This window comes from Abramis brama, assembly GCF_963993115.1.
Source record: "Abramis brama genome assembly, chromosome: 20".
Classification (NCBI taxonomy): domain Eukaryota; kingdom Metazoa; phylum Chordata; class Actinopteri; order Cypriniformes; family Leuciscidae; genus Abramis; species Abramis brama.
The window spans coordinates 9,218,348-9,242,743 of NC_139982.1; the positions used below are offsets into that span (position 1 = coordinate 9,218,348).

General features: G+C 43.9%; 1 protein-coding gene across 2 annotated transcripts; it reads left to right on the plus strand.

Moving 5' to 3' along the window:
- The first annotated feature begins 1,354 nt into the window (after nt 1–1,354).
- On the plus strand, nt 1,355–23,655 carry rfwd3 (ring finger and WD repeat domain 3). 2 transcript variants are annotated; one of them, XM_084095045.1, is made up of 13 exons: nt 1,355–1,550; nt 4,335–4,496; nt 5,724–5,941; nt 6,828–6,895; nt 6,982–7,281; nt 8,738–8,829; nt 9,007–9,121; nt 11,912–12,128; nt 13,711–13,861; nt 15,215–15,391; nt 16,761–16,975; nt 17,658–17,875; nt 23,333–23,655. In XM_084095045.1, exons 2-13 carry the CDS (start codon nt 4,348–4,350, stop codon nt 23,474–23,476), a joined length of 2,064 nt encoding a protein of 687 aa, XP_083951171.1. In that variant the 5' UTR covers nt 1,355–1,550; nt 4,335–4,347; the 3' UTR covers nt 23,477–23,655. The 2 variants fall into 2 exon arrangements, with proteins under 2 accessions (XP_083951171.1, XP_083951172.1); XM_084095046.1 differs by having other exon boundaries at nt 5,724–5,923.
- Nucleotides 23,656–24,396: the final 741 nt, after the last annotated feature.

Consider the following 24,396-nt stretch of genomic DNA (forward strand, 5'->3'; position numbering starts at 1 on the left):
TGAAAGGCTGTTACTGTGAATGAAACCTTTATATAAATGAAACACTTGTTTTGCGTTGTGAAAAGGATACTTTGTGATTTTGTGTATTGTACTAACACAATTGAAAACATGCTGAAATGTTTGAAAAAGTGCATTTTTGATGATGTCTCACTAAGAGTTTGGAAAATGTACACCTTACTTGTGAAAATACTACCAAAGCGAATAAAAAAACCTAATAAAAGGTTATATGGTCAACAAACTTAGCAATGCTAACACTTTGCTAGCTTCATTAATTGCTAATGCCCAACAGTGCTAATTAGTCAAACAAATAGCGCTCCTCACAGGCTTTGCATCAGAGGCTCGACTCACTGTTGATTTCAATAGAGTTTAGTGTTAGCATGTTGCTAAAATAACAAGCAATTCTCTAATAAACATTAGAATTAATTTAATAACGCTTTTTTTTGTATTGAGTGAATGATGATCAACATTTCTTTTACTTTGTCTGCCATCTTGGGAGGATTTTTTGGAGGTTGTTGCAATGCATTCTGGGCCTAAATTATATTCATCTCCCTGGCTGAACAAGTAATTAGTAATTAATAAAGTATGAATGTGTGTAGTAGTATGAATCATGATGTACTACACTGTCATGTGACCATTATGGGGCAGATACTGTTTACAGACATTCAGAAGAAAAGTATCTGTGTGTGTTCAGCGTGAAATACTCTTGGGTTTACGACTGTGTGTGTTATTGCAGCGACATGAGCCGTTGGAGCGGTGAAGTAATGTTGGATATGATCATGATTATTCAAACTAATAAAACAAAACTCAGCATCTTTACAGCAGAATAGAATTACAACGCCCTCTGCTGGGCTGGCTAAAGGTGTGTGTGTGTGTGTGTGTGTGTGTGTGTGTGTGAGTTCTACATGAACTGAAGTATCGCAGTAACTTTCTATAACAATATCAGCGGGTGCCCGTGTAGCATGTTTAAGGTAACAACATGTGCCAAGTCTTTAAAAATAACTATATAAATTATTTGAGCATTTCCTCTATTCTGTGTTTTTCTTGAACAGAATATTGAACAGAATCGTCTTGGTGAGTCGAATCTTTTCAGTTCAAAAAGTCGAATGAACGAATCATGAATCTTACTTTTTGGATTCCAATTATACCATTCTACAGTTTTATGAGTGACTTAAAAAAGTTATGCCCAACAAAATTACATGACTAACTTTAACTTTAACTATTCTTCTAATCAGTCTTAGTTTATGCAACAGATTATAACACTGGTTCTTTAGACTGAACCGTTTGAAAGAACCGATTCCCGGAAATGAGTCAAAGACCATCGCACGCTCTTGTCCAATCAAACACCATAACGCTCAGAGGGGGCGGGGCTTCGGGTTGGCGGTTGTGTTTGTTGCAGCAGGAGCGAAGATCCAGCATTAATTCTGTCACGAATTTATCGAGCTTGTTTGTAATTATTCGAAATCGCATCACGATCAACTTTAAAGCTGGAAAAGCCGGTTTGTTGGCGACCGGACGAAGAAATCCCTCAAGCAAACCGGACGCTGTGCTCGGTAAATGTTGTTAATGTCAGATGTTGTGTGTGTGCTGTAGTTAGTTAGCAACATTAGCAGCATGTTCATGATAACAGTGTCTGTGGTTAGTGTGTTAGAGAAAACTATGACCTGGTGGATGTTGACTCTAGATAACGCTGATCTATACAGGTGCAGTGTGATTAGAGGACTGAAACTTTTAACAGGCGATCTAGCAGGACGAGTGTAGTTCGCACACTACCCGTACTCAGAGGATCATGCGCACTACACCTAGACCAGTGTGCGAGAGAACTCTGTTCTGCTTCTCTTTAGGGGAACAGAAAGACATTTAGCGAAGGACAAAGTTAATTTTCAAAGTATGATGTAAGTGTTACATAAACAGGACCTTTTGTGTTAAGATTGGCGTGAGAAAGAGGTAAATATTTATCCCCCTGTTTGAGCAGAGGTGTCCAGACCAGACCCAGTGGGGGTCATGAGGAGTGGGCTCTGCTCTCTCTTTAACACATTAAGCCCTGAAGGCGTTATTAGAGTTGTTGTTTTTCTGTTACTTAAAAGTAAAGACTCATAACTTACAAGTATAGCAAGTCAAAAGGTAGGTATCGTTTGATTTATACCCCATTTAATTACATTTTGGACATTCTCATACTGAGAAACTGCTGATAAATGACACAAATATATATGATTTTTTTATTTTAGATTTGCATATTTTTCTTATTTGGCATGCAATAACTCAGGAAGGAAATGAAGTAGGATAAAAATATTTTTTGGTGAAGTTCCCCAACATGTGATCTGCGTCTGGATTAAATTGGGTGGAGATGGCATAAAGTGCTAGCCTGACGTCGTCATACTCAGATCCTAGTCAGAATGAGTCTGATCTGCTCCATTGGGCTGTGATTATGGGCGTGTTTCAACCGAACCAGGAAAGAAAATGCCTCTGCACTCAATTGGATAGACCTACAACCAATCAGAGCAACGGAGTAAGTGACGTATGTTGAGCGACTTCTCAGCGGTTCGTTGATCGCGGTTCTCTGCTGCTCTTTTAAAATGAATGCGGTCGAAGGGTCGATATCTTGTATTACAGACGCGATGGCGGAATCTACACATCTCAGTTCTCCAGCGTCAGCCATCTTTGTTGTAAACGAATTCAACCCAAGCGCTCTTTGGTGACGTGGATGATCACGTTACTGTTGATCATCTGTCCATCGTCGTATAAAGCCCGCCCTGACCATTTGATTGGTCCGAACGCTCTGATTCGAGCGTAGTTGCTCCACAACGGATCAAGTCCAGACCGAACTTCCCGACCTCAACTGTCGTGGACGAGGCTAAGTTCGGCTGGCATCCAGACTAATAAAGTGATCAAAAGCTTCAGCATTTGAAACCGAGATAGCCTTTGTGTTTAGGCCTCACATCCAGAAGGCATGTATTAAATTGTTTCCTCCGTGAGGATTGTCTCGTGATCGTCTCAATGGATTGTTGTTTGATTATGATTTTGGACTCATAATCTTGAGAATCTGCTGCAATCGGAGCATGTTTCATGAAGACACGAGCGAAAACGTGACTCATCCGTATATTATTTAGATATGGGTCTTCCTGGACTTAACATACAAAAACTCACTCAAGCTTAGTCAAAGCCCGAAACCGTCCTTTCATATGACATACGACTATCTGAGCTATATGACGTATTTGACATATTACAGTACTTAGAACAAAAAAGTATTTAATAAATTATGAAAAGCTTTTTAATTTATCAGCAGATATCTCAGCACTATTCAGAAGTGAATCAAATTGGCTACATTCATTGTAAAGTTCAGACTCTAAAGCTTTCAAATGACACATATCTTGTGTTGATCGAGGCAGTTTTGAAAAGTTTGATTATTAATTTCTTCGTAGCCAGGTGGAGGCTCGCCGTACACTTCGGTGTAAAGGGTTCAAAAAGACACTCAGCACAGTATTATGATCAGGTTAAAGCACTTAAACCATTGGAAGTGTAAAGTGTTTAAGTTTAAGCAAATGTACTATATTTTTTTACTTTATAAATATATATTTTACAAAATAATTTGGACTCTAAAATTGCCATAAAGTCAAAGCCTCATGTCTAAACAAGTTGTGCTCCAGATTTGAAGTTGAGATCACAAACATTGATTTTCCTGTGAGATTTGTTTAGGTGCTGTATCAATAATCGCCACCGGGCGACACTCACACTCCTGTCACAATGAACACATTTCTATCGCAGTGTCACTTCTATCGCAAAACGGTCTCAAAATATGGAAGCTGAAGTCTCAGAGCTTTCCGACGAAATGTGTTTTGTCAAGTTTAGAAAAGCATTGATTATAAAGTGGTGCAGTAAATGTAGTTGAATGTGAAACGTGACACGCCCACTAGGGGGCGGAGCCTGCGGGAAGCTCTTAAAGCTGCAGTGTCCAATTCCATCGATTTTCACATGACGGATTTTGAGTGTTTAAATTGTTGTATTTTTCTATGAGTATATGTGGTGTGTGACGCCATTCGGGACGGGACCCACTCGTAAAAAATTCGCCTCACAAATTCACCTGATATTTGTGTTGCGTAATAAGTGTATTACGTGTATAAGTGTATTGCTTTCCTGTATATCAAACAGTAGAGCTTGCAACGCCAAGGTCATGGGTTCGATTCCTAGGGATAGCAAGAACTGATAAGAATGTAAATGTGTTCCTTGAAATGCAATGTAAGTTGCTTTGAATAAAAGCGTCTGCCAAATGCATAAATGTAAATGTAAGTGGCGTGTGAAGTGGAGGCTATAAGTGTTCCCCGGTCTCTGTCCTGCAGGCGGTGTGTGAAGATGGAGGACATGGAGGTGGAAGCAGCGGCCGGTGTGATCGTGGTCTCGGAGTCCGACAGCACCACAGAAGAAGAGGGTGTTCCTGCGCAGGCGGATCGGCTCCGGCACCCGGTGCATCGACCCATCCGGAGGAGGAGGAGGAGGAGCGGGTAACCACAGCTTCCCCCCCAAAATACAGTATTTGTTTAGAATTGCCTGGATTGCTGTGTAAATTACTCATCAAATTTAAGCTGTGATCAGTAATTCACAAGTAAATGCAAAGGGTTCACTTACTTTTTCCTGCAGTAGACATTTAACCCTGCGTGCGAATGAACGGATAGGGGCTTTCGCACCGGGTAGTTCTAGGATCTCAGTTATAGGAACGAGCCACCAGGATGCTTTCCCGAGAACTAATGGTTCCCCTAGGAACGTTTTCCTGGTTGCATTCGCACCGCCAGTGGGAACTCTGACGTGAGACGCGCTTGTGGTTGTGACTTTTATTTTGCCGGCGCTGAGAACGCCTGAGCAAACAGTGCTCACATTCTCCATGTTCATTAGTTTACGATCTGTCTAAAGCCTGGGACACACCAAAACGATGCCAAAGAGCTAGCGCTGATGAAAGCCGACTGTGTTGTCGCCCTGAGTCGCCTGCGTCGGGATGGACAGTTGGATAGAAAGCCTTTCTCATAGTATGAGGTTACGCACCGGTGTGTGAGAGTGACGGGGTTAAAGCCTTTCTCCTAGATCAGCAGTTGCCTTTCCTTCTTATACCCTGAGCAGAGCATTGTTAAACATGAGTGCAATACCAACACCAGAAGATGAGGCAGATGGGTGGAGATCCAGAGGGGGAGAAGAACATTAACATATTCTCCTCAATGCATGTTTAACCAGTACTACCTAGATTGTACATTAGGATACTTTAATATCTCTAAGTTCACCACCGTTCAGTTCAGTGTAGAAGCTGTCAGATGAGACCAAACATGACATAGTTACATATTAGAGCACACTAGTAAATAAATGGTATGTAGTTGAAAGCATATGTCCTGTGAAGCAAATGGTACAGACGTGTGATTGAGGTGTTAACGACTCCTGACAGACGACTCCACATCCTGTGCCTGGAGTCTCCCAACAGTCCTCAATCCGCATCAACAGTCCTAGGCATTAGCATACTGTGATGATGAAGGCCATTGTGCCACTTTTACACCTTTAAAAGGCTTTCTGAAGTGCCAGGGCAGTAAAGAGTTTCCATATTGCTCAGTCTTGTCAAAATCCGGGAACTTCCGGCAATAGTTGTAGGAGCTGTGAGACGGTTCCTCCGGTGTGAAAGCCCCTGAGTCAGGAGAGTTTCCCTGCGTGTGAATGAGTTCATGACCTGATGTTCCTCTTCTGTTTCCCAGACTCAGCACTCGTGAAGAGCTCCAGGCGCTCATACGGGACACGGAGGAGCTGTCGGAGCGCCTGAGACGACACACAGCTGACGCTCACACACACTCCTCCAGCCAGCCCGCTGCCGTCATCACACACACGTCCCATCAGCCCAGCGCCACAGGCCCGCGGCCGGCCCTCTCCTCACACACAGGCTCCTCCGCTCTATCAGGTCATCCTCTAACGCTAGGTGTGTCCTTTAGGAGAAGAAAGAGTTGCTCTCAGGTCCTTAGAGGACAAAAATGCCTGTGTCAAAAGCTTTGGAGCACAGATTCAAGTTTGCTCTCATTTAAAAAAATATATCTTTGAGTAACTATTGTGTGTACCAAGTGTAAAATCATTTTCTATTTTATTTACTTTTAAATTGCTAGATTTAATCAATAAATAATAATTAAATAGTAATTTAATCACATTCCTCAATTTCTTTCAACTTAAATCCAAAATAACTCAGAATTAAACCTTTTAAAGGGATAGTTCACTTTAAAATGAAAATTCTGTCATCATATACTCACCCTCATGTTGTTTCAATCCTTTATGAATTTCTTTCTTCTGCTGAACAGAAAGGAAGATATTTAGAAGAATATCAGTAACCAGACAGTTTCTGGGTCCCATTGACTTCCATAGTATATTTTTTTCCTACCATGGAAGTCAATGAGACCAGAAACTGTCTGGTTACTGATATTCTTCTAAATATCTTCCTTTCTGTTCAGCAGAAGAAAGAAATTCATAAAGGATTGAAACAACATGAGGGTGAGTATATGATGACACAATTTTCATTTTAAAGTGAACTATCCCTTTAATTCAGCTCACAATATCTTACATTGGGTGTCTTTGATGACCTCTTGTGGAAATAAAATAATATAACATGATATTTCATGACTCTTGCCACTAGATGGCGTTATAGCTCTGTATGGAGTAAATGAGCTGTTCTGCTGGGTCCTAAAGTCAGTTATTCAGTCTGCATTCAGATACACATGTAGACATCATAAAATCAGTTTTTGGTAAAATTGTAGCATTTTTAGTTTGAATTTTGAGCGTCCATTGATCACTAATGAAGATGTTTGTGTAACGCACAGGGCCCAGTGTTCCTCCGGAGCCTGAAGGGGCGAGCGCAGGAGCAGAAGAGCTGAGACCAGAGGCTGAGGTGTGTGTGACTGAGAGCTTGTGTTAGTCCTGAACTCTTGCTGCTCTGTGAAGGATTGCGAGTGCAGTTTGACTCTCTCTCCCCAGGCCGTGCCGGAGCCGGGGGGTCCCGCGGGAGAGGCTGTGCCGGAGCCGGGGGGTCCCGCAGGAGCTGTCCCGTGTCCCGCTGGAGAGGCCGTGCCGGAGCCGGTGGGTCCTGTGGGAGCTGTCCCGTGTCCCGCAGGAGAGGCTGAGGACCGGGACGGGGAGGGCGAGATCTGCTCCATCTGCTTCGAGCCCTGGACCTCGGCCGGCGACCACCGGCTGGCCGCTCTGCGCTGCGGACACCTGTTCGGGTACATCTGCATCTCTCGCTGGCTCTCGAGCGGAGGAAACAAGTGTCCACAGGTGCGGTCCCTCTCTCACTCAACACTACAGGCCAGTGTCCGCTTGCATACGCTTCTCCCGGGAGTATGAGACTTAAGGCGTGATTTCCCCTCAGCTTAGGGAATTCTGCCGTTATAAAATTCGATTCCTGCCATGGACACATTATTTGTTAATACAGATAGCGGTAAGTTTCACAGAAAACAGCTGAACATGGATGAGGAAAACAGAAAAGAAAACCAAATATGAAAGAGAAGGACCAAACGAGACCAGAAATCACCCTCATGTCGGTCTAAACACTTTCAGACTTTCATTCATCTTTAGAAACAAATACAGATATGTTTAATATTCACTCATTTATTTATTGAAAGACATAAAAGTAATCCATATGATTCAGGCTGTTTCGGTAAGATCAAACGTGTGCAGGCAAGCGCGAGAACCAGTGAGGTTTGTCTGTATGTGCTTTGTGTTACATGTGGGCAATGTGGGCAAAAGTTACATCGGTTTATCATATAAAGCGGCCGATCGCGTCTCGTTAGAAGACTTGAACTGAACCGGCTCGCTCCGAGTAACACTTAAGGTCGTTATACTCAGGAGAATGACAGTTAAGGGGCTTCATGCAACACTTCTTGGTTTTTAAGAGATTACTTCAGGGAAAGATTGATGCTTTAGGGATATTCTAGGGTGTATGTGTAAGTTTCACCTACAGAAATACAATTTCTCCTTTTTTTTTGCAACACCCTTAAGTTTAAGGGAAACCTAAGTGTGTTCTTCAGGGAAAAGTACACTTGAGGTGCTTCATGCAGCCGGGCTCAGATCCTCATCTTCACTGAGTCCGTTAACACCAGAGTTTGAGTTCAGGGTGTAGTGTTGCGATGGGGTCGTGTGATGCTTACAGTGATCACATGACTGGCTGTATAAATGCATATACTCCTACACATTTTTGTTTTTAATGCTGGTATTGGCCTATGAGACCTGTAGCTGCTATATTGAGTTTTAACAATATTGATAAAAAAGAAAAAGATATGAAATAAAGGGATGCGCCGATATGAAAATTGGCCGACACGGATAATTATTTATGTTTGAAATCCGATATGACAGATTTGTGCTGCTCTTACTGTGTTTTCCTTTTCAAAGTGATTCATGCATCATGTTTCAAGCTTTGAAGCCCATCATGGCGACCTGAAGAAGATCAAGCATCGGCTTTAATTTAGCGGACAGATAACAGTAACATTAAAAATGAATATAATGTTTTAAATATTTAAAAACCTTAATTCATTTTGATTGAATATATTTATAAACACATGGAACTAAAGCCAATAAAAAGCCTCCAGAATTCACTCATAATCTGGTGAATGTGTCAGTGATGAGTGTGTCAGTGATGAGTGTGTCAGTGATGAGTGTGTCAGTGATGAGTGTGTCAGTGATGAGTGTGTCAGTGATGAGTGTATCAGTGATGAGTGTGTTATTGTGTTCTCAGTGTAATAAACCGGCCAAGCGCGGCCACATCATCTTCCTGTACGCGCGCAGACTGAAGGCGCTCGACAACGCGGAGGAGGTGCGTCTGAAGAGGTGTGTGTTCTGCTCTCTGTGTGTGTGTGTGTGTGTGTGTGTTCTGCTCTCTCAGTTTGTGTGTGTGTGCACAGTCGTCTGGAGCCTGTGCTGATGTGTGTGTGTGTGTGTGTGTGTGTGTGTGTGTGTGTGTGTGTGTGTGTGTGTGTGTGTGTGTGTGTGTGTGTGTGTGTGCAGTTTTCTGGAGCTGGAGCAGGGCTTGCGTCGCATGGAGCAGCTGGAGGTCGCTCAGTGCCGTCAGCAGCTGCAGCTCGTGGCCAATGAAAACACACGACTGCGCAGAGAGGTCGAGGTGTGTGTCCTGTTGTGTTGATGCTGGTTATCAGAGATGTAAAAGCAGCTCTATATATTACGGCTGCACGACATCGGAGTAAAAAGCCTGTTCACCCACAGGCGAAGAGTGGAGCTTCACTCTGAAACCGGCAGCGCATAGATCCGTATGCTGGTTAACCCATCGTAATAATCGCCTGATGGCTTAACGTTAAATAAATACAGTTACGATACATTATTTAAAAATCATATATTATTTTATACTCAATTGGTCAAATGCAGTGAGTGTGAATGTGTCCTATGTAAACTCAAGTGTAGATATATTTTTTATACTTTATTTTTTTAACTTTATGGTTATCGAAAGAGGTTTGTGTTAGTAAACCCCAAATTAAGAAAAAAAGAATAATTTCCCAAATTGTTCCGTCTTTAAAAGATAGTTCACACACACAAAAACATGGTCCTCAGCAGGAAAAAATAATAATTTCCCAGATTTTTGTGTTTATTTTGCACTTCTCAACAAAGTCACCCACTCGTACTCTTCAAATACAGCCATTCAGTATTCATAATAGAACAAGAATGAAAAATATAAGCCTGAAACGAGCAGTAAATATATTGGCATTCATTATACTGTAAATATCATATATACGGGAAGCCTAAATTAACTTAAGGTTAATCTGTGTGGGAAATGAGCTGTACTAATGAACCTGGGCTCACAGTCAACACAGATACTAATGTGTGTGTTTGACGTTAATCACTTTATACAAGTCCAGGCACATTTCATAATAAAAAATAAATAATGTTCAAACGTGGGGATCATCATGTTCCTGTTAAAATGAACACTTTTAATAGAAGATAATTAATTAGTCTCATGATGTCGAACCAATTTTTAGAAAGCAGAATGAAAAATGGTATAATCATAATTTAGCAATATAAATTTCTGGGGTGAAATGAACATAATAAAATATATATTTTAATTTAAAAAAGAAAATTTTGTTCGATAAAATGAAAGTCAATGGGGTCCAAAAACCAAATTTTGGACCTTATTAACTTTCACTGTATGGAAAAAAGAAAAGAAAAAACACCTGTGGGTACCTGAACCTGATCTGGATACAGTTGGGTGGCCGATATATATATATATATATATTTTATACATTATATATGACGGAGGTTGTAACCATGCCGCTCGAGGTTTTTTTTTTTAAATAACCCCTTAAACCATGACTTCTGGCAAGTTTTGTGGATATAAATTGACATTTTGAGACATACAAATTTGACATACTATCAACAGAAGGCATGATTATTGCAGCACGTACCTTGAACTGGTCACAAACAGGATTAGGACAGGATTATTCATGTTTTTCTTTTGTGTTAATTTTCAGATGTAAAGTAGAAATTGATAGTGGAAAAATGAAACTCTTTCCTCCCTCACCTGCACTACTGATCTTTTTTTCTGTAACACACTTTAGCACTTAGATACATCATCATGTAACCAGAACTTTCATTTATTTTATCCTGTAGACATTTTGAACATTAAAATCCAAATGAAACTTTTCATTATTTTAAAAGGTGACTAGCTTGCATAGCCTATTTTACTTCACTAACCTCCAGGGACATGCAAAGAGTTCATCAGGGGCAGGGGCTCAAATGTAAGAAAGGGGCAATGTGTAAAAAAATATATATATTAGCCTACAACTGGGAATCGACAAAAAAAAAAGATCGCACAATTTGCTGTGACTAATCACAATTAATCGCATTTCCCCCAAACTTGTAATCATCAATATTTAAATGTAGAATCACTAATTAAATTAAACAACACACAAAAAGGGGAAAAAAGAAAAATGTCCACACTAAGTGGACAGAAAATCGTATCGTATTCTTCATTCAGTTCTATGCAACATACTCAGATTTAAGAGATTTATTTTTTGACTAATTATCAAAATAAAGTATAGTCATACAAAGCTCTTATTGCCAGAGCATGTGATCAGAGCAGGTAATTTCACCATTGTTGCCCAGCATGGCTATACCAGCTCAGCAAACAGAAGGCGTGATCGGTACATGATTGGAGCGTTTGGGCCGTTAACGACAGAGCAGAATGCGCAGTGCAAACACGGAGTGGAACATTGAGCAGAGAACGCAGTGCGCCGCCGACACACACTCACACACACGGAACGGAGAGCGCGGCGCAAACACGGAGCGGAAAAGACCCGCACGCGAAACAAGCTGCACGAGAATGAAACCTGATCGCCGAACACGGACGATCACGGACGGTATATTTTCCATAGACAGTAAAAAAAAAAATGGACACAGCGACCCCATAGACTTCAACGGAGACACGTTACCGCTTTCTCCTTTCCAAGCTTGCTCGCTCTCCCGTGGCGTCTGTCGTTGCTATGCAACCATGAACCGAGGTGTGCCTGAGAAAACGAGCGCGCCGCGCGTCCACATTTGAAATATTTGCATGTGAACGGCCCCTTATAGCAACGTGACATTAGCCTAATCAAAAATATTTCCATTTGTGGTTCTTTCCTCCTTTCTTGTCAACAAGTGGATTCAGAGCCATCGCATTAGCAGCGCCGCCGGTCGCCATGTTTCAGTGTTTTTAGGTGTGTAAGTGAATGTCGTGATATGACTGATCATGTGAAGATTTTTACAGCGGCGCTGAAAATCCAGTGGCGCCGCTGCGCCGCTGCTTAATACATTGTAGGGGAAACACTGATTTAATTATATTTATTGCCGACAAACGAGAGGCTCCCGTTATGATCTTCATCATCTGTATGGTGTGTGAGTCATGATCTGTGTGTGTTCTGTGCAGGAGTTGAGGCGGTGGAAAGCTCAGGTGTCGTTGGGCTCGTCCCAGGGCTCGTCTCTCTCCTCCTCCCAGAGGCAGGACTCGCCCAGCGCGGGACATTACGTGTTCTCCAAGGCTCTGTTGGTGTCTCAGACCGGGAGCAGTCGAGTCCTGTCCTACTGCGAGCCCCTCGGGTGTCTGCTGGCGTCACAGCCCTCCACACACGCCACACTGCTGCCAGGTGAGAGTCTGAGCCGCTACACACACACACACACGCACGCCACCCTGCTGCCAGGTGAGAGTCTGAGCCGCCACACACACACACACACACACGCCACACTGCTGCCAGGTGAGAGTCTGAGCCGCTACACACACACACACACGCACGCCACACTGCTGCCAGGTGAGAGTCTGAGCCGCCACACACACACACACGCACGCCACACTGCTGCCAGGTGAGAGTCTGAGCCGCTACACACACACACACACGCACGCCACACTGCTGCCAGGTGAGAGTCTGAGCCGCCACACACACACACACGCCACACTGCTGCCAGGTGAGAGTCTGAGCCGCTACACACACACACACACACGCACGCCACACTGCTGCCAGGTGAGAGTCTGAGCCGTTACACACACACACTGCTGCCAGGTGAGAGTCTGAGCCGCTACACACACACACACACACACACGCCACACTGCTGCCAGGTGAGAGTCTGAGCCGCTACACACACACACACACACGCCACACTGCTGCCAGGTGAGAGTCTGAGCCGTCACACACACACACACACACGCCACACTGCTGCCAGGTGAGAGTCTGAGCCGTTACACACACACACTGCTGCCAGGTGAGAGTCTGAGCCGCTACACACACACACACACACGCCACACTGCTGCCAGGTGAGAGTCTGAGCCGCTACACACACACACACACACACACGCCACACTGCTGCCAGGTGAGAGTCTGAGCCGCCACACACACACGCCACACTGCTGCCAGGTGAGAGTCTGAGCCGCTACACACACACACACACACGCCACACTGCTGCCAGGTGAGAGTCTGAGCCGTCACACACACACGCCACACTGCTGCCAGGTGAGAGTCTGAGCCGCCACACACACGCCACACTGCTGCCGGGTGAGAGTCTGAGCTGCCACACACACACACACACACACACACACGCCACACTGCTGCCAGGTGAGAGTCTGAGCCGCTACACACACACACACACACACGCCACACTGCTGCCAGGTGAGAGTCTGAGCCGCTACACACACACACACATGCCACACTGCTGCCAGGTGAGAGTCTGAGCCGTCACACACACACGCCACACTGCTGCCAGGTGAGAGTCTGAGCCGCCACACACACACACACGCCACACTGCTGCCGGGTGAGAGTCTGAGCCGCCACACACACACACACACACACACACACACGCCACACTGTTGCCGGGTGAGAGTCTGAGCCGCCACACACACACGCCACACTGCTGCCAGGTGAGAGTCTGAGCCGCCACACACACACACACACACACACACGCGCGCCACACTGCTGCCGGGTGAGAGTCTGAGCCGCCACACACACGCCACACTGCTGCCAGGTGAGAGTCTGAGCCGCTACACACACACACACACACACACACACACTGCTGCCAGGTGAGAGTCTGAGCCGTTACACACACACACACCACACTGCTGCCAGGTGAGAGTCTGAGCCGTTACACGCACACACACACTGCTGCCAGGTGAGAGTCTGAGCCATTACACACACGGAGTCAGTTCTGCTCGTGTCACAGTGATTGGCTGTTTCTCCTCAGGCTTCGGGGTGAAGATGATCAGCACTGCGACGCTCAAGTCGAGTCAGTACATCCCGATCCACAGCAAGCAGATCCGAGGCCTGGCCTTCAGCCAACAGCAGGACAGCTTACTCCTGTCAGCGGCCTTCGACAGCACCATCAAGCTCACCAGGTGAGGGACACACACACACTCTGCCTTCATGGCACATGTCCTGCTACAACATGTGGAAGAGGCAGCGCACTGAGGATCAGCCACTATAATGAAGTGGCATATCAAACATATGGCGGGGAATTGCTTAGAGGTCCACCGATATATAACGTTTTTCCCATTAATTGCCATTGATAGTTGCTTTGTGGAGCGATCAGGTCAAATCAGCGCTGATAGTTGCTGAGTGTTTTTATCTTAATCATCCATATTCTCGTGGCCAGAGCTTGAGTTTTACAGTCTATGTTTGTACTGTAGAAAATCAGAAAAATCCATCAATTGTTAAACCATTTGTTAAACATGACTATGCTTTGCATATGAAGAAAACGATGAGAAAAGCTGAAGTGTTTACAGTACACATTATATAATCAAAGCCAAGGATGCAAAACTCAGCTTTTCTGTTAATTCACAGTTTTAAACAAAAAAGAAGTGATGAATCGTGCGGATCCAGTGAGTTCTTTCAGGGGTTGAGGAGCTATTTCTATCAGAGCAATGACAGTGATTCTTCTGTCTATTAAACCTTTGACGCGTCCAGCTCTGTGTTCTGATCCAGAGAGAGACATTATCATGAAACCGCTTCAGTCTTTTCAACATCATTTTTCAATCATTATTTCTGTCTTATAATACTTCAGATTATCACAGAAGTTCTGGGATAAGTGTATAGTTCAGATATAAACACTGATGTCTACAGTAGAGATCGAAACAGAGCAAATCACCTTTAGAAAGAAACTTGACGACTTCAAATATATATTGTATCAATAACATCGTTACACCAGTAGGTGGAGACACGAGACTGAATCATTCATTCAAGAGATTCGATCAGAAGCGCTGATTCATCCACTAATAAAACAAGTCAGACTTTAAGAGCGAGTCCTTGAATGTCCAGTTCTGGCGTGGCGCCGCATCCCAACATACGCGACCGTACACTCACATCACATGTTTATTAACGCAGCAATCGCTCACGTGACATAGCCGTTCTGATCAGCCTAATAAACATGCTTGAGTTATTAATGTCAATCAAAAGACGAGACAATCCCGCTCTGCTGTTTTACCGAATAAAGAATCTGTTTATTTTTAATTCATACAGTGTTTTATTTTTACATTTGTTTATTCTATTCTTCCTCGAGTGCTACAGTTACAGTAAACACAGCCACTGTAGCTGAGAGTGTTCACGCACTGTTTATTACAGCTGTATCTTATACTGTATTTGCCCTGTTATTTGTGGTTTGCATCTGTATTATTTTTGCCATATCTCCCAGTGTTCCGGTACATGTTTGTGCCGCTCTCCTCAGTGAAGGTAACGCAGATGTTTCTCCACAGCTTGCTGACGAACACCGTGGTCCAGGCCTACAACACGGGCAGACCTGTGTGGAGCTGCTGCTGGTGCCAGGACAACAACAACTACATCTACGCCGGCCTGAGCAACGGCTCTGTGCTGGTGTACGACACGCGGGACACGAGCACGCACGTGCAGGAGCTGGCGCCGCTGCGCTCCAGGTCAGCTCGTCTGGGGAACTGTAGCGGTACCTGTCCAGGGCTGGGAATCGCAAATCCACTCCAATTCTGGAATCAAATCCTTGTTATAAAATAAAGATTTCCTTTGTGAGCATTTCAATATGACTTTACACAGTTCAAGCGCGACTGTGTATCGCCTCAGGCGTGTGTAACTATATCGGCCGGCTCTTAAAGTGACAGCAGCCTAATAATCCTGCCGCGTCTCTATACTAACACACTCGTTCTTGACTAAATAACTGTTGCCACTATATTTGCAATGTATATTTGACTTATAAAGTGCAGTGTTATTTTACATTTGATTACAGTTTCTGTACCTGACGATCTTAAAACACTGTTTATTTCAATCATATATTTGTTCAGTTGTAACTTTTTTTGCGATTGCTCATTTTTAGTGTTTACTTGCCTTTTAATAATGCTTGAAATTTATATTAGTTAGGCTAGTTTTACTATGGTATTTTATATAACTTGAATTGAAATTAGGAATCGAAATCGATAAGCAGAATTGAAGTCGGAAAAATTCAAACGAGACCCAACCCTAGACGTGTCCCGTACAGACAGTGGAGGACGTGTGTTGATCTGGTTGTGTGTGTGTGTGTGCAGTTGTCCGGTGGTGTCCCTGTGTTGATCTGGTGTGTGTGTGTGTGCAGTTGTCCGGCGGTGTCCCTGTGTTGATCTGGTTGTGTGTGTGTGTGCAGTTGTCCGGCGGTGTCCCTGTGTTGATCTGGTTGTGTGTGTGTGTGTGTGTGTGTGTGTGTGTGTGTGCAGTTGTCCAGTGGTGTCCCTGTGTTGATCTGGTGTGTGTGTGTGCAGTTGTCCAGTGGTGTCCCTGTGTTGATCTGGTGTGTGTGTGTGCAGTTGTCCAGTGGTGTCCCTGTGTTGATCTGGTGTGTGTGTGCAGTTGTCCGGTGGTGTCCCTGTGTTGATCTGGTTGTGTGTGTGTGTGTGTGTGTGTGTGTGTGCAGTTGTCTGGCGGTGTCCCTGTGTTGATCTGGTTGTGTGTGTGCGCAGTTGTCCGGTGGTGTCCCTGTGTTGATCTGGTTGTGTGTGTGTGCAGTTGTCCAGTGGTGTCCCTGTGTTGATCTGGTGTGTGTGTGTGTGTGCAGTTGTCCAGTGGTGTCCCTGTGTTTATCTGGTGTGTGTGTGTGTGTGCAGTTGTCCAGTGGTGTCCCTGTGTTGATCTGGTGTGTGTGTGTGTGTGTGCAGTTGTCCAGTGGTGTCCCTGTGTTGATCTGGTGTGTGTGTGTGTGTGCAGTTGTCCGGTGGTGTCCCTGTGTTGATCTGGTTGTGTGTGTGCGCAGTTGTCCGGTGGTGTCCCTGTGTTGATCTGGTGTGTGTGTGTGTGTGTGTGCAGTTGTCCGGTGGTGTCCCTGTCGTACATCCCCCGCTCCGCCTCGAGCTCGTTCCCCTGCGGAGGGCTGATCGCCGGCTCGCTGGAGGGCGGCTGCTTCTGGGAGCACGTGGAGGGAACCTCATACACACCTCACATCCTGCCTCTGGAGTCCGGGAACTGCACCGACATCCAGGTGGAGCCGGAGAGCCGACACTGCCTCGTCACGTACAGGCCAGGTACTCAATGACTCCAGCAACACACACTTCTGCACCAGGGCTGAGGAGGAAAGACATGGCCGTATAGATGTTAAAACTCATCTTTCATCAGCAAAATTACATATTTAAAAAAAAATGTCCCTTGTAAATTCACTTCACTGAAGACAAACCATGTGTAAATTCATAAGTGAACCAAAGACAGTCTCAAAAACACGGTTTGAAATCGCTGGTGTTTCTGACGTCACAAACTACCTTGTAACCAATCAGATCAACGTGTGATCGTCAACCAGTGGATCTCTGAGCTGAGTGAGTGAGTGGAGGCGGGGCTCATTCGCATATTCATAGAACTGCGCATACTAAATGAGGCAAGGGTGTTGAGTTACATTCAAGCTATTTTAAGGCATGAAGAATTTTTTTCAAGGTAAAAACGCTTAAATATGTAATTTTGGTGATCAACAAATTCTGATTCAAACAACTGAATCATCATCAACAGGGAGACTTTAAGGATAAAATACTCAGCAATGGTGTCGACTCATGAATTTACACATGGCTTGTCTTAAAGCATATTAAAAACTCCACATAGACACATAAACAACATTAAAAGCTGGATTTTCACTACAGGGGGACTTTAAAAAAAGCCCTGAATATCTGCATGATCCTGTGATTGTTTGCACCTTTACAGCGTGTGTGTTGTGTCGTGCAGGTCGTACTCACCCGTCTCTGCGCTGTGTCCTGATGGAGCTGAGCCGCACGCCTCAGACCGACAGCGCTCACACACCCGTGTGCTCCTGCTCGCCCGTGCAGACCTTCAGCGCCGGCTCCTCCTGCAAACTGCTCACCAAGAACCGTGTGTTCCGGAGCCCGGCGGGACAGGGCGCCACGCTAGTGTGCGCCGGGGACGAGGCTAGCAACTCCACCATGGTGAGGACCCGCTCTTCAGCACCATCCTTACGCCGTTCACACCAACAACCAGAACTATAACTATATTCACGTCTACACCGACGAATGATAACGGTCTTCTTATTCTAAGCATGCGCACGTTTGCCCTGCGGTTACACACAAACATCAAACACGATATCCATAAAACACGAGAGGAGTCGGGAGAATCCGTCACTCTGATTAGAGAGTTGTTGTCTTTTGATGACAAACATTATTCCTACTTTCAAATGAATCAATATCAGTTTGTTGCATTTACTCGTCTTTTACCAGCAGAGGTCCTCAGCATGCTCCGCTTCAAGCACATCTAACAGTGAGTCTCGCTAGTCTAGTGTAATCCATCTAATCTAACAGAGAATCTCGCTAGTCTGGTGTAATCCATCTAATCTAACAGTGAATCTCGCTAGTCTGGTGTAATCCATCTAATCTAACCGTGAGTCTCGCTAGTCTGGTGTAATCCATCTAATCTAACAGTGAGCCTCGCTAGTCTAGTGTAATCCATCTAATCTAACCGTGAGCCTCGCTAGTCTAGTGTAATCCATCTAATCTAACAGAGAATCTCGCTAGTCTGGTGTAATCCATCTAATCTAACAGTGAGCATCGCTAGTCTAGTGTAATCCATCTAATCTAACCGTGAGCCTCGCTAGTCTAGTGTAATCCATCTAATCTAACAGAGAATCTCGCTAGTCTGGTGTAATCCATCTAATCTAACAGTGAGCATCGCTAGTCTAGTGTAATCCATCTAATCTAACCGTGAGCCTCGCTAGTCTGGTGTAATCCATCTAATCTAACCGTGAGCCTCGCTAGTCTAGTGTAATCCATCTAATCTAACCGTGAGCCTCGCTAGTCTGGTGTAATCCATCTAATCTAACCGCTAGTCTAGTGTAATCCATCTAATCTAACCGTGAGTCTCGCTAGTCTAGTGTAATCCATCTAATCTAACCGTGAGTCTCGCTAGTCTAGTGTAATCCATCTAATCTAACCGTGAGTCTTGCTAGTCTAGTGTAATCCATCTAATCTAACCGTGAGTCTCGCTAGTCTAGTGTAATCCATCTAATCTAACCGTGAGTCTCGCTAGTCTAGTGTAATCCATCTAATCTAACAGTGACTCTCGCTAGTCTAGTGTAATCCATCTAATCTAACCGTGAGTCTTGCTAGTCTAGTGTAATCCATCTAATCTAACCGTGAGCCTCGCTAGTCTAGTGTAATCCATCTAATCTAACCGTGAGTCTCGCTAGTCTAGTGTAATCCATCTAATCTAACCGTGAGTCTCGCTAGTCTAGTGTAATCCATCTAATCTAACAGTGACTCCCGCTAGTCTAGTGTAATCCATCTAATCTAACCGTGAGCCTCGCTAGTCTAGTGTAATCCATCTAATCTAACCGTGAGCCTCGCTAGTCTAGTGTAATCCATCTAATCTAACCGTGAGTCTCGCTAGTCTAGTGTAATCCATCTAATCTAACCGTGAGTCTCGCTAGTCTAGTGTAATCCATCTAATCTAACCGTGAGTCTTGCTAGTCTAGTGTAATCCATCTAATCTAACCGTGAGTCTCGCTAGTCTAGTGTAATCCATCTAATCTAACCGTGAGTCTCGCTAGTCTGGTGTAATCCATCTAATCTAACCGTGAGCCTCGCTAGTCTAGTGTAATCCATCTAATCTAACCTTGAGTCTCGCTAGTCTGGTGTAATCCATCTAATCTAACCGTGAGTCTCGCTAGTCTAGTGTAATCCATCTAATCTAACCATGAGCCTCGCTAGTCTGGTGTAATCCATCTAATCTAACCGTGAGCCTCGCTAGTCTAGTGTAATCCATCTAATCTAACAGTGAATCTCGCTAGTCTAGTGTAATCCATCTAATCTAACCGTGAGCCTCGCTAGTCTGGTGTAATCCATCTAATCTAACAGTGAATCTCGCTAGTCTAGTGTAATCCATCTAATCTAACCGTGAGCCTCGCTAGTCTGGTGTAATCCATCTAATCTAACAGTGAATCTCGCTAGTCTAGTGTAATCCATCTAATCTAACCGTGAGCCTCGCTAGTCTAGTGTAATCCATCTAATCTAACCGTGAGTCTCGCTAGTCTAGTGTAATCCATCTAATCTAACCGTGAGCCTCGCTAGTCTAGTGTAATCCATCTAATCTAACAGTGAATCTCGCTAGTCTAGTGTAATCCATCTAATCTAACCGTGAGTCTCGCTAGTCTAGTGTAATCCATCTAATCTAACCGTGAGTCTCGCTAGTCTAGTGTAATCCATCTAATCTAACCGTGAGTCTCACTAGTCTAGTGTAATCCATCTAATCTAACAGTGAATCTCGCTAGTCTGGTGTAATCCATCTAATCTAACCGTGAGTCTCGCTAGTCTAGTGTAATCCATCTAATCTAACCGTGAGCCTCGCTAGTCTAGTGTAATCCATCTAATCTAACAGTGAGCCTCGCTAGTCTAGTGTAATCCATCTAATCTAACCGTGAGCCTCGCTAGTCTAGTGTAATCCATCTAATCTAACCGTGAGCCTCGCTAGTCTAGTGTAATCCATCTAATCTAACAGTGAGTCTCGCTAGTCTGGTGTAATCCATCTAATCTAACCGTGAGTCTCGCTAGTCTAGTGTAATCCATCTAATCTAACCGTGAGCCTCGCTAGTCTAGTGTAATCCATCTAATCTAACCGTGAGTCTCGCTAGTCTAGTGTAATCCATCTAATCTAACCGTGAGCCTCGCTAGTCTGGTGTAATCCATCTAATCTAACCGTGAGTCTCGCTAGTCTAGTGTAATCCATCTAATCTAACCGTGAGTCTCGCTAGTCTAGTGTAATCCATCTAATCTAACAGTGAGTCTCGCTAGTCTAGTGTAATCCATCTAATCTAACCGTGAGCCTTGCTAGTCTGGTGTAATCCATCTAATCTAACCGTGAGCCTCGCTAGTCTAGTGTAATCCATCTAATCTAACCGTGAGCCTCGCTAGTCTGGTGTAATCCATCTAATCTAACCGTGAGCCTTGCTAGTCTGGTGTAATCCATCTAATCTAACAGTGAATCTCGCTAGTCTGGTGTAATCCATCTAATCTAACAGTGAGTCTCGCTAGTCTAGTGTAATCCATCTAATCTAACCGTGAGCCTTGCTAGTCTGGTGTAATCCATCTAATCTAACAGTGAATCTCGCTAGTCTGGTGTAATCCATCTAATCTAACTGTGAGTCTCGCTGTCAATAGTGGAATAACAGCGTGCATCTGAGACGCGTCTCTCTGTAGGCAAGGGCGTGGTGAGCTGGTGCCTTCTGACGTCACAGGGCACCACAACTTCCAATAGGAAAGTTCAACTGCAGTAGCCACTGTTCAACCTGAAGAGGGCAGCACTCAGACGCTTTTACACCATATATCGTAGAATTAAAACAGTTTATACCCAAATGTCAAAAAAATTACTTGAATCAATGAACAGCATTAATAAAGCCCCCGTCTTACAGACCATTAACTAAAAAAAGTTGTTTTAGGGTTTAGTTATGCTTTAATTTGTCCTTGAAAAGGGGGTTTGTCGTGTCAAACAGTGCTGGATTTTTCTGGACCTCGGCGATTAACTTCTCCACGATGTCGTCTGCATTTTAAATGCGCGAGCCCTTTAAATTAGAGCGGATTCTGATTGGCTGTCAGTGTTTTTATCGTTCGACAGCTGGAAAAAATCGTTCTGAAAGTGATCCCAACGATATCGTTCCTCATATCATTATAGTTGATCTTTATCGTTATCTTTATAGTGATCGTCCTTGGTGTGAACGGCCTTTCTCTCGCTCAGTGTTTCCTTGGTGACGCGTCACACACTGCATGCATGGAAGCTTGTTTCCACCACAGAATACAAAAATAAAAGAGAAGTGCAACCTTTTTATCTCACAATAGCTGTATCCATGCAAAGTTGCAAATTTAACTTGTGCGCAAAATGGGAATATCACAAAATATTTGCGAATAAAGCAGCGTTTCCATCCAGTGAGCCGAAGAGAACAATCTCGTCACTTCCTGATAAACTGGCGCTAAATATCACAGCTGCTGCAGGAGAAGCCACTGTATATAATCATTTGAATATAATAAAGGACTTGCGTCTCAAAGCGCGCAGACGAAACACACAGTTCTCCTGCTTTCGGAGACGCGGTGGTGTGAGTCAGTGCTGGGAGATCATTACACCGAACCACTCTGACGACAGACTTTGCTCAGTCGTTTCAGCACGACAAACCAGCGTTTCAGAGGCGGTGCACCGAGATCGGTCCGCTGGTCAGTCCAGTTCATACGCCGCCTTCACACTGGCAGTTGAAATCAGCTCCGATACGGCTACGAAACGACCGGAAGTCATTCATTTCCTATGGAGATTCGCAGACCGCATGCGAATGGGTCCGAAGCGGGTCCGAACGAGTGCGGTGCGAAAAAAATCGTGTCCGTTGGTCATCCGGATGCGTTCAAAAAAACTGAACTCTTGCGAAAGGCTACGGACGGTTCCTATCCGACAATTCCAGCGGAAGTTAGCATTGCTATGGTACTGATAAACAAACCTGAATTCTTAACTTTTAATAAAATAATGATTTTATAACGATAAGTTGTCATGTCATTTTTTTATTTTCATGATTTTCTAACGTTATTAGGGCAGTTAATACAATTAAAAGTCCACTATATCACATTTAGCCAACCTGACATGTCAACGTCCTGGGGAGCTTTCCTCCACGCAGCAGCCTGTCTCTAACCCCCTCAACAGAGAGATCATACAGAATTGTACATTCTGACACTGACAAAATCAACCGTTAATCTCTCCGCCATTTTAGTTCTACTCGCTTCCGACGCTTTTCAACGGTGTAGTACGACGTCCGCTGGGGGCGTATTGCGTATTACGGAGCTGATTTCACTGCCAGTGTGAAGGCGGCGTTTATGCGTCCCTTCACGGAGTCACATGACTTTTTTGATGCACATGGTGGAATTTATTCAGTAAATGTGTTTCTATCGTAGTTTTATGCGGATGTTTTCTTGATGGAGAAAAAGTTTATCCGACTCGATTGAGAAAATGCGTTTTTTTATGCATGTTTTTTGAATTTATGGACATTTTTTTTATGCGAATAATATTCATATTCAATTATGCTAATGGATCATATCTAATGTTTGCTTTTTTCCCTCAGAATTGCACGTTTATATATTGCAGATATATAAAAAAGTCAGAATTGTAAAAACATAAACTCGTAATTGTGAGCAAAAAGTCAGAATTGTGAGATAAAAACTCGTAATTGTAAAATATAAACGTATATTATGAGAAAAAAGGTAAAACTGGCGATTACCTCCTTTATTCTGTGTTGGAAACAGCCCTATGTGTGTGTGTGTGCGAGTGTGTGTATGAGCCGTCTGACAGCCCTACATGTGTGAGTGAGTGTGTGTGTGTGAGCCATCTGACAGCACTACATGAGTGTGTGTGTGTGTGTGTGTCAGGTGTGGGACGCCGGCTCCGGAGCGCTGCTGCAGAAGATGCCCGCTGATCTCCCAGTGCTCGACATCTGCCCGTTCCAGCACAACCAGGGCAGCTTCCTGGCCTCGCTCACCGAGAAGATGCTCAAGGTCTACAAGTGGGAGTGAGACCGGAGACCCGGAGACCCGAGATCCAGACCGACCCACGCGCGCTTCATCACGTCTTCTGTTCAAATCAGTGCTTTCTCTGTGTTTCAGTTCAGGCATCACTGCTCACTATTTACATTGTATATATGTAAGTGTTTTTGTATTTCTTTATTAAAATAATAAATGCATACGTGCTTTTACAGTCTGTGAGAACTTAAAAACACCTCAGGGGACGGGAACATTACAATACCTCACAAAGTGCATTTCCAGTGGTGTTAACTTTTTGCCCATTAAAATTGAGTTTAGAGTTTTTTCCTGAAATAAAGGCGCGACACCACAGGGAACAGGCTGACAGTGTTCACCATTCTGTCACCAGTTTATTCATCACTGTACATTAAGACAAGTGTTTTATTACAAGTTTTCTGAAATGTTATGTTAAAAAATGCAAATGATGTATCTCATTAAATATGCACTAATTTGCATACATTCCAGAATAGAAATGAACATTCGATAAAGTCAGGTTTAAAGTTCGAATTTTATTAACTTATTAGAGTTGAAGGTTTTTACAGAGGGGCTTCTGGACTTATTTTATGTTCATAAATCAGAAAAGAGTCAACAGAAGAAAAGCACAAAAAAAAAACATTTTCACCGTGTTTTGGGGAATAAAATTGCCTCTATAAACCAGGCGAATGATGCATGAACAAACCTTCAGAATATAGACATGAATAAAACTAAAGTTTCCTGTAGAAATAAGCGTGTCTTCCTCCAGGGGGCGAGTTCTCCCTTCAACCGAATTCGGTTTATTTAGAAGATACATTTGCTCTATAAAATATTAATTTCAATGTTGTTTCCAGAAATATTGTCTGACATAAAATGGAAATCCAACACAAAAGAATCACGATACATTCATTTAAAATAAACCTTTCTCAGTAATCACAAAC